The sequence below is a fragment of the Theropithecus gelada genome, chromosome 1, assembly GCF_003255815.1.
Source record: "Theropithecus gelada isolate Dixy chromosome 1, Tgel_1.0, whole genome shotgun sequence".
In the NCBI taxonomy this organism is placed as follows: domain Eukaryota; kingdom Metazoa; phylum Chordata; class Mammalia; order Primates; family Cercopithecidae; genus Theropithecus; species Theropithecus gelada.
The window spans coordinates 60180636-60190916 of record NC_037668.1 but is presented as its reverse complement, the minus strand read 5'-3'; the positions used below and the strand labels follow the sequence as shown (position 1 = coordinate 60190916).

Below are 10281 nucleotides of genomic sequence, written 5' to 3'. Positions count from 1 at the left end.
GTTGGCAGGGGCGCAGATCGGGCCCCCACCCCCCCCCCCGGGGGAAAGCAAAACTCCCCCTCAAAAAAAAAAAAAAAAAAAAAAAAAAGAAAATATCTGCATTTAATCTTTGGTCAGCCTCTACTTTCATTTTTTTTATTGTTTGTTTTGTTTTTAACAATACTGAGAGTAATTTTAACCTAATGATAAAAATGTCAAATATGAATGATTTCAAACATTTTAGTTTTCTTCCATAATCCTTAAACGTTCAGGATATCAGAGTAATGACAGATTGTTTCAGATCTCAAATTAATACAAAGACTAATTTGTCTAGTCAGGTGGGTTGCCAGATCCTTAAACGTGCTCTTAACTGGTTTCCTGTGAAATTAAACATTGGTTGTATATGTGTTTTTGAAACACCTTGAAATTGTCTTACATAAAGTTTGGATGTGGTGAATTTATTTAAAGTATTTTCTTTGAAAAAAGTTTGCTAAGTAGATCTTCCAATATTAAAAGAAAAAGGGTATCTCTGTAATAAAGTAAGAGGATTGTAATGAAAGTAAGAGGATAATTGTTCATCCATCATGCCAACTCAAGCTAGTTCTTTTTTTCCAGTGCAGCAACACATTTTAGGGCAACAAAGTTCAGAATGGATACAATGGCCTGTTCAGAAAGCATGCAAGTTATATCAGATCATTTCTTTAAAGTCAGTATGATAAATTTGTCAACTAGACTCTGACCACAGAAAGAGAGAGATACAGGAAGTCAATGTAAATTGCAGACATGCCAGCTCTGTTGGTTCACATTACAGCTACCTAATGTTGGGCTTAATTTCTTTTTCTTCTTCTTCTTCACTATCATCAACCTGTTGGATGACCAGATCAGCAGACCCATCTTCTACAATCTCCACATAGGATCTATTCTCATCTTCACTCAAGTGCCATCTGGAATCCTTATCTCCATCTGATGGGGACATAAGATGTTGTTCAGCTTCCAAGTCAATGGGGAGGCTGTCTATGCCAAATTCTGCAAGACACTCATTACACAGTCTGTAGCGCCTGGTTCCCTCCTGTACCACTTGCCCTGTTAGATCTGTCACATGGCGTTTACATTTTCTGCAGATGAGTTTACATGCCTGGTGAATCTGTGTAGAGATTTAAATAGTGATAAAAGTGATTTTTCAAAAGCAGGACAGTTTGATATTTTAGGTACCAGTTCATAAACTTAAGATGTTCAAAGCCATGCATTAAACTCAAATTAACAACTATTATTAGAAAAAGATCAAGGGTTTTAGTGGCAAATTGATGTCACAGAAATATTAAACATCAGCTTTCTCTAAATAGTGGCTATCATGTTTTTTATTATTAATATTACATAATAATTTCACTTATCCCTTAATCCAATAGCATTTGGGTATCTGAGGTAACAACAGGATACTTCCTATGATAATAATAATTGCAAACACTTACATGCACCATGCACTTATTTATTTATTTTTATTATTTATTTATTTATTTATTTTTGAGACAGCGTCTTACTCTGTCGCCCAGGCTGGAGTGCAATGGCGCAATGTCAGCTTGCTACAACTTCTGCCTCCTGGGCTCAAGCAATTCTCTTACTTCTGCCTCCTGAGTAGCTGGTATTACAGGCACACACCACCATGCCCAGCTAATTTTTGTATTTTTAGTAGAGATAGGTCATGTTGGTCAGGCTGGTCTTGAACTCCTGACCTTGTCATCCATCTGCCTCAGATGCCCACAGCGCTGGGATTACAGGCGTGAGCCACTGTGTCCAGCATACTTTTTATTTTTAAGATAAGGTCTCCCTCTGTCACCCAGGCTAGGGTGTAGTGGTGACCATAGCTCACTGCAGCCTCAACCTCCCAGGCTCAAGCAATCCTCCCATCCCAACCTACCAAGGAGCTGGGATTACAGATGCATGCCACCACACCTGGCTAATTAAAACAAAAAAAATTGGCCGGACCCTGTGGCTCAAGCCTGTAATCCCAGCACTTTGGGAGGCCGAGACGGGCGGATCATGAGGTCAGGAGATCGAGACCATCCTGGCTAACACGGTGAAACCCCGTCTCTACTAAAAAATACAAAAACCTAGCTGGGCGAGGTGGCGGGCGTCTGTAGCTACTCGTGAGGCTGAGGCAGGAGAACGGCGTGAACCCGGGAGGCGGAGCTTGCAGTGAGCTGAGATCCGGCCACTGCACTCCAGTCTGGGCGTCCAAGCGAGACTCTGTCTCAACAAAAAAAAAAAAAAATTTTTTTAGAGAAAGGGTCTTGCTATGTTGTCCAGTCTGAACATATCTTAATTTGAGGTGGTGGTGGGGGTGGAATCTCTCTTGTTTTGTGTATTAATTTTTTGTTATTTTACTAGAGAAAGATAAATATTGTAAAATTTTTGTAAAATATTGTAAAAATTTAAATGTATCAATATTTTAGATAGAAGGAGTACTTGCCATTTTTATTAATAAAAGATCTGCTGGAGAGAGGACCACACAGGGATTGGAAGGCTTGGGGTTCTAGTCATTTACTATCTTCGTCACTTACTAACCATGTATCTTGGAGCAAGTAATTTAAAACATTATATAAACTTGCTTTAGGGTGACAGTTAAAATATTTAACTGGTAAGATATGGGCACCACCCAGACAGATGAGAAACCTGACTAATTCTACTGGACACTCGTCATAAACAACTACTATGGTGCTGGTTCTACTATCAGCGTAGTATTATCTTTGCTTGCTTCCTGTGGCTAATGGGAATACCACTCACAGGGCTAACATGAGGACCAAATGAGTTAACGTGTGAAATGCCTTGGTAAATTTCTTGGTAAATTTCTTGGTAAACAGCTGTAGTTGAGGAATAATTAGGTATTATAATTAGTAATAAACAACTTTGTTCAACAGCTGTCAGAACAGTAGATTATGGGTTCTAATCTAAAAATTATAAAAATTAATTGTATAGGCCGGGCACAGTGGCTCACGCCTGTAATCCCAGCACTTTGGGAGGCCGAGGCGGGCGGGTCGCTTGAGGTCAGGAGATCGAGACCATCCTGGCTAACATGGTGAAACTCTACTAAAAATACAAAAAAAAAAAAAAATTAGCCAGGCCTGGTGGCGGGTGCCTGTAGTACCAGCTACTCAGGAGGCTGAGGCAGGAGAATGGCGTGAACCCGGGAGGTGGAACTTGCAGTGAGCTGAGATCGCACCACTGTGCTCCAGCCTGGGCAACAGAGCAAGACTCCATCTCATAAATAAATAAATAAATAAATAAAGTCAGGACAGTGTAGAAGTAGGCCACCAAACACAGTAAAAATACCCAAGAGGCTGGACACGGTGGTCCACACCTGTAATTCCAGCACTTTGGGAGGCCAAGGTGGTTGGATCACTTCAGGTCAGGAGTTTGAGACCAGCCTGGCCAACATGGTAAAACTCCATTTTTACTAAAAAAAAAAATACAAAAATTAGCTGGGCATGGTGGCACATGTCTGTAATCCCAGCTATGCAGGAGGCTGAGGAAGGAGAATCACTTGAAACTGGGAGGCGGAGGTTGCAGTAAGCTGAGATCGCACCACTACACTCCAGCTTAGATGACAGAGTGAGACTCCATCTCAAAAAATAAAAATTCCAAGAAAGCTAATATAGCCTGGTAAAATATGTAGGAAAGCGTATGTAACTACCACTAGTACAGTTATTATCCTGTGCATAACTGTTGACATATTAATCAGTAAACACTGAAAGTACACGATTTGAATGAATCCTGATTTCTCCTGAGATAGTAATATTATGTGTACTAGATTGGGCGTGGTGACTCACACCTGTAATCCCAGCACTTTGGGAGGTGGAGGTGGGTGGATCACTTGAGGCCAGGAGTTCAAGACCAGCCTGGCCAACATGGTAAAACCCCGTCTCTACTAAAAATTAAAAAAAAAAAAAAAAAAAAAAGTAGCTGGGTATGGTGGTGTGTGCTTGTAATCCCAGCTACTTGGGAGGCCAAGGCAGGAGAATCTCTTGAACTCAGCAGGTGGAGGTTGTGGTGAGCCGAGATCATGCCACTGCACTCCAGCCTGGATGACAGAGTGAGACTCTGTCTCAAAAACAAAACGAAACAAAAAACTATGGGTATCAAATGTGGTATTGTTTTTGTTACAAGCTCTGATACAGATTCATGTCCATCCCTCCAAAATATATATCTTCTAACTCCATCCACTGAAATAGTGTAAAAGAAATGACACCTCCATAACAATGATTGCCCAGACTTTGAGCTCTAATTTCACTTTCCATTAAAGGAAATGGATTGAGAAATGGCTGGTTCCAGCTCTGTTGTAGGGAAAGTACAAAGTGAGTCTTGGCCTCTTTTGGAGTCAGAGAACAAGGACACTTTCAAAATTTAATGGAGTTGTGACAAAAGGAGACAAGAGCCAGTGTCAAGGTAGAGACTGTTCACTGGATAAAACTGAAAATTTGAGTATCAAAAAGAATAATAATTGTGGATCCAAACATAATAAACCAATACAAATTCCTGAGACCATCTGATATCTAAAAATATAAGACCAGCAGGTGTGGTGGCTCACGCCTGTAATCCCAGTACTTTGGGAGGCCGAGGTGGATGGATCACTCAAGGTCAGGAATTCAAGACCAGCTTGGCCAACATGGTGAAACCCCACCTCTACTAAACATACAAAAACTGGCCGGGTGCGGTGGCTCAAGCCTGCAATCCCAGCACTTTGGGAGGCCGAGACGGGTGGATCACGAGGTCAGGAGATCAAGACCATCCTGGCTAACACGGTGAAACTCCGTCTCTACTAAAAAATACAAAAAACTAGCTGGGCGAGGTGGCGAGCGCCTGTAGTCCCAGATACTCAGGAGGCTGAGGCAGGAGAATGGCGTAAACCCGGGAGGCGGAGCTTGCAGTGAGCCGAGATCTGGCCACTGCACTCCAGACTGGGTGACAGAGCCAGATTCCATCTCAAAAAAGAGAAAAAAAAAAAAAATACAAAAACTAGGTGGGCACCTGTAGTCCCAACTACTTGGGAGGCTGAGGCAGGAGAATTGCTTGAATCTGGGAGGTAGAGGTTGCAGTGGGCCAAGATCACGCCATTACATTCCAGCCTGGGCAACAGAGCAAGACTCTGTCTCCAAAGAAAAAAAAAGAAAGCAAGCAGGTATAGTGAAGACCCTCTCTGGTTGGACAGCAGCAACTAGACTGAGATCCTTCCAGACAAGGATTCAGTAATGACTGGTAGATGCTGAGTATCTGCAGTGGTGATTCTGACCTAGACACTTAAAATATTTATACAGTTTATATTATCTTTGGCTCTGAACAGACCGGTATATAAAAACATGTTAGACTAAGTGAATTAAAATGGAAATATAAAACTATTTACCATGAAAAGAATATACCCCACTTCAAGGTCTAAAAGGACAATAAAATCAATATATATAATTATGCTTTATGTGCAAAGTAAAAACACTAAGTTGGAGAAATTTTAAATATGGTAGAGTTGTGTGAAAATATTTTCCTCAGCAAATGAGATGATCTTAAAGCCCATAAATGTACATTTTTTTTTTTTTTTTTAAACACAGGGTCTCACTGTGTCATCCAGGCTGGAGTGCAGTGGCTTGATCTTAGCTCACTGTAACCTCCACTTCCTGGGTTCAGGCGATTCTTGTGCCTTAGCCTCCTGAGTAGCTGGGATTACAGGTGTGAGCTACCACACCACACTAATTTTTGTATTTTTGGTGGATGGGGTTTCACCATTTTAGCCAGGCTGGTCTTGAACTGAACTGGCCTCAAGCCATCTGCCCGCCTTGGCCTCCCAAAGTGCTGGGATTACTGGTGTGAGCCACTGCGCCTGGCCAAATGTACATATTTCTTAAGAAGTAAAATGATGGGTCAGGTGTGATGGCTCACGCCTGTAACCCTAGCATTTTGGGAGGCCGAGGCAGGTGGATCACTTGACCCCAGGAGTTCAAGACCAGCCTGGGCAACATGATGAAATCCCATCTCTACAAAAAATACAAAAATTAGCCCGGCCTGTTGGTGCAGGCCTGTAGTCCCAGCTACTCAGGAGGCTGAGGAGGAAGGATAATTTGAGCCTGAGAAGTTGTGGCTGCAGTGAGCTGAGATGATGCCACTGCACTCCAGCCTGGGCGATAGAGAGAGACCCTGTCTCAAACAAAACAAAACAAAACAAAACAAGGCCGAGCGTGGTGGCTCATGCCTGTAATCCCAGCACTTTTGGGAGGCTAAAGTAGGTGAATCACCTGAGGTCAGGTGTTGGAGACCAGCCAGGCCAATGTAGTGAAACCCCATCTCTACTAAAAATACAAAAATTAGCCGGGCGTGGCACACCCCTGTAATCCCAACTACTCAAGAGGCTGAGGCGGGAGAATTGCTTGAACCCAGGAGGCAGAGGTTGCAGTGAGCTGAGATTGTTGGCTGGGCAACGAGTGAAACTCCATCTCAAGAAAACAAAAACTCCATCTTAGCTAACACAGTGAAACCCTGTCCCTACTAAAAATCCAAAAAAAAAAAAAAAAAAGAAATTAGCTGGGCGTGGTGGCAGGCACCTGTAGTCCCAGCTACTAGGGAAGGTGAGGCAGGAGAATGGCGTGAACCCAGGAGGCAGAGGTTGCAGTGAGCCGAGATTGCGCCACTACACTCTAGCTTGGGTGACAGAGCAAGACTCCATCTCAAAACAAACAAACAAACAAAGAAAACAAAAAAGAATTAGTAAAACGATGAAAAAAAATCATACATACTGTTCGAAAATGGCTACTTAGATGGTCTAGTCTGCTAAATCTTTTTCCGCAGGCTTGACATGGATAGGGCTTTTCTCCAGTATGACAGCGAAGGTGGCGCTTTAGGTCTGCCTTCCGCTTCACCACATGTGGGCAGTACGGGCACTTGAATCGCATCCGGGGCAGATCATCTGTCAAGAGACGCTTCGATTAAATCATTGGAAAGTTCATAATAACAATTCTTTTTTTTTTTTTTTTTTTTTTTTGAGACGGAGTCTCGCTCTGTAGCCCAGGCTGGAGTGCAGTGGCCGGATCTCAACTCACTGCAAGCTCCGCCTCCCGGGTTCACGCCATTCTCCGGCCTCAGCCTCCCGAGTAGCTGGGACTACAGGCGCCCGCCATCTCGCCCGGCTATTTTTTGTATTTCTTAGTAGAGACGGGGTTTCACTGTGTTCGCCAGGATGGTCATAATAACAATTCTAATAACAGAAAGAATCCAATCCAACCCCACTGGAAACAAGAAAAAAATAAACTTAAAAAAAATTATGAAATAAAAAGAATGCACAAAGAGTTGGTGAGCCCAAAAAATAACAGATGAAAGAAATTTTATTAAGACTAGATTGTCAATGTAATTCTAAGTATAGAACTTTAACTTCAGTATTTGATATATTTAGAAAGTTGGGTAAATTCGGCTGGGCATGGTGGCTCATGCCTGTAATCCCAGCACTATGGGAGGCCAAGGCGGGCAGATCACGAGATCAGGAGATCGAGACCATCTTGGCTAACACAGTGAAACCCCTTCTCTGCTAAAAAATACAAAAAATTAGCCGGGCATGGTGGCAGGCGCCTGTAGTCCCACCTACTCTGGAGGCTGAGGCAGGAGAATGGTGTGAACCCAGGAGGTAGAACTTGCGATGGCGCCACTGCACTCCAGCCTGGGCGACAGAGCGAGACTCCGTCTAAAAAAATAAATAAACAAAAAATTAAAAAAAGCAAGTTGGGTAAATTCAGACTGATACAGACTGCCATGCTTTTTTTTTTTTTTTGGGATGGAGTTTCACTCTGTCGCCCAGGCTGGAGTGCAAGACGCAATCTCTGCTCACTGCAACCTCTGCCTCCTGGGTTCAAGCAATTCTCTTGCCTCAGTCTCTTGAGTAGCTGGGATTATAGACGCGCACCAGAACGCCTAGCTAATTGTTGTGTTTTTAGTAGAGACAGGGTTTCACCATGTTGGTCAGGCTGGTCTCAAACTCCTGACCTCGTGATCCGCCCGCCTCTACCTCCCAAAGTACTGGGATTACAGGCGTAAGCCACTGTGCCTGGCCTGCCGTGCCTTTTTTTTTTTTTTTAATTTAATGCATTAGGGTCATTAGATTTTAAATGTAAAATAGTACTATATTTTAAAACTGTACACAATTTCAAAGTAAAAGTATTTAATATTTAAGCTTTTTTCTTGGAGGAAAATCACTTGAGGTCAGGGGCTTGAGACCAGCTTGGCCAACATGGTAAAACCCCATCTCTACCAAAAGTAAAAAAAATTAGCCAGGTGTGGTGGCGCATGCCTGTAATCCCAGCGGTTTGGGAGGCTGAGGTGGTAGAATCGCTTGAACCCGTGAGGTGAAAGTTGCAGTGAGCCAAGATTGTGCCACTGCACTCCAGTCTAGGCAACAGTGTGAGACCCTGTCTCAAAAAAAAAAAATTAAAAAATAAATAAATAAATAATTATTGTTCAATTTAGGTATGACAATAGTATTGTAGTTTTTTTCTATACTATTTTAAGGACACATTCTGAACGATTTACAAGTGAAAACATATGATGTCTGAGATTGGTTTAAAAGTAATAAAGGGAGTGGGTTAGGGATAAGGATACAGACATGAGACAGGCCATGAGTTAGAGGTTGTGGGACTAGGTCATGGATGCATGGAGGTTAATTATACCATTCTCTTTTTACTTTTGTATATGTTTGAAACTTTTATAAAATAAAAATCAGGCTGGACACAGTGGCTCATTCCTGTAATCCCAGCACTCTGGGAGGCTGAGGTGGGAGGATCATTTCAGGCCAGGAGTTCAAGACCAGCCTGGGAAATATAATGAGACCCACCATCTCTACAAAATAGCAAAATAAAATAAAATAAATATGTAATCTGTATCTTACAACCTTGAGGAGTTTCATTTTAATATAATTTTCCTTTAAATTTACATGGAAACTATTAGGCAAATTTGTTAACTGATTAACTGGGGGGAAAATTGTATGATATGCATTTCTTATCCCTATTCTCTACTTCCAGAGTGAGGGAGGATTATTCTGAAACTGTCAATTTACATGATCTTTCTGCGTTTTACTATTATCATGAAAATGAGATGTCTCATGTTGCACATTGGTCCACTGTAGACTTACAGGACCAGTGTCATGGGTTGTATGTGAGGTGTTCTTTTTTGGGTGGGAGATGGGCTCTATGTTTCCTCTGCTGGTCTTTTAACTCCTGGGCTCAAGTGATGCTCTGCCTTAGCCTCCCCAGTAGCTAGGACTACAGGCATTCCTTAAAAAAAAAAAATGATGTGTTGGGCGCAGCGGCTCATGCCTGTAATCCCAGCACTTTGGGAGGCCGAGGAGGTCAGATCACCTGAGGTCAGGAGTTCAAGACCAGCCTGGGAAACGTGCAGAAACCCCGTCTCTACTAAAAATACAAAAAATTAGCTGGGCGTGGTGGCAGACGCCTGTAATCCCAGCTACTCCGGAGGCTGAGGCAGGAGAATTACTTGAACCCGGGAGGCAGAGGTTGTGGTGAGCTGAGATTGCGCATTGCACTCCAGCCTGGGCAACAAGAACAAAATTCCGTCTCAAAAAAAGAAGAAAAAAAATGTATTTGTATCTTTTTTTTTTTTTTGAGATGGAATCTCCCTCTGTCACCCAGGCTGGAGTACAGTGGCGTGATCTCAGCTCACCACAACCTCCACCTCCCGGGTTCAAGCAATTTTCCTGCCTCAGCCTCCTGAGTAGCTGGTATTACAGGCGTGTGCCACGCCCAGCTTATTTATTTTGTATTTTTAGTAGAGACAGGGTTTCACCATATTGGCCAGGCTGGTCTTGAACTCCTGACTTTGTGATCTGCCTGCGTCATCCTCCCAAAGTGCTGGGATTACAGGCGTGAGCCACCGCGCCCAACCTGTGTTTGTATCTTAATAAGCTAAATATTCCTCTGAGTAAATACACAGAAAACAAAAAGACTATTTAAAAGTGAAAATATGTGTCTTAGAGATTGAACTATTTAGAAAAGAGCTTTAAACATTTAAGAGTAATCTAGGCCGGGCGCGGTGGCTCAAGCCTGTAATCCCAGCACTTTGGGAGGCCGAGGCGGGTGGATCACGAGGTCAGGAGATTGAGACCATCCTGGCTAACATGGTGAAACCCCGTCTCTACTAAAAATACAAAAAACTAGCCGGGCGTGGTGGCGGGCGCCTGTAGTCCCAGCTACTCGGAGGCTGAGGCAGGAGAATGGCGTGAACCTGGGAGGCGGAGCTTGCAGTGAGCTGAGACCGCGCCACTGC

General features: G+C 43.0%; 1 protein-coding gene across 1 annotated transcript; it reads right to left on the bottom strand.

The window, feature by feature from the left end:
• Positions 1 to 150: 150 nt before the first annotated feature.
• Positions 151 to 7200, bottom strand: ZBTB8A (zinc finger and BTB domain containing 8A). Its single transcript, XM_025386287.1, has 3 exons — positions 7180 to 7200; positions 6753 to 6935; positions 151 to 1123 (listed from the first exon to the last, which is right to left on the bottom strand). Exons 1-3 carry the CDS (start codon positions 7198 to 7200, stop codon positions 791 to 793), a joined length of 537 nt encoding a protein of 178 aa, XP_025242072.1. The 3' UTR covers positions 151 to 790.
• Between the last annotated feature and the right edge of the window lie 3081 nt (positions 7201 to 10281).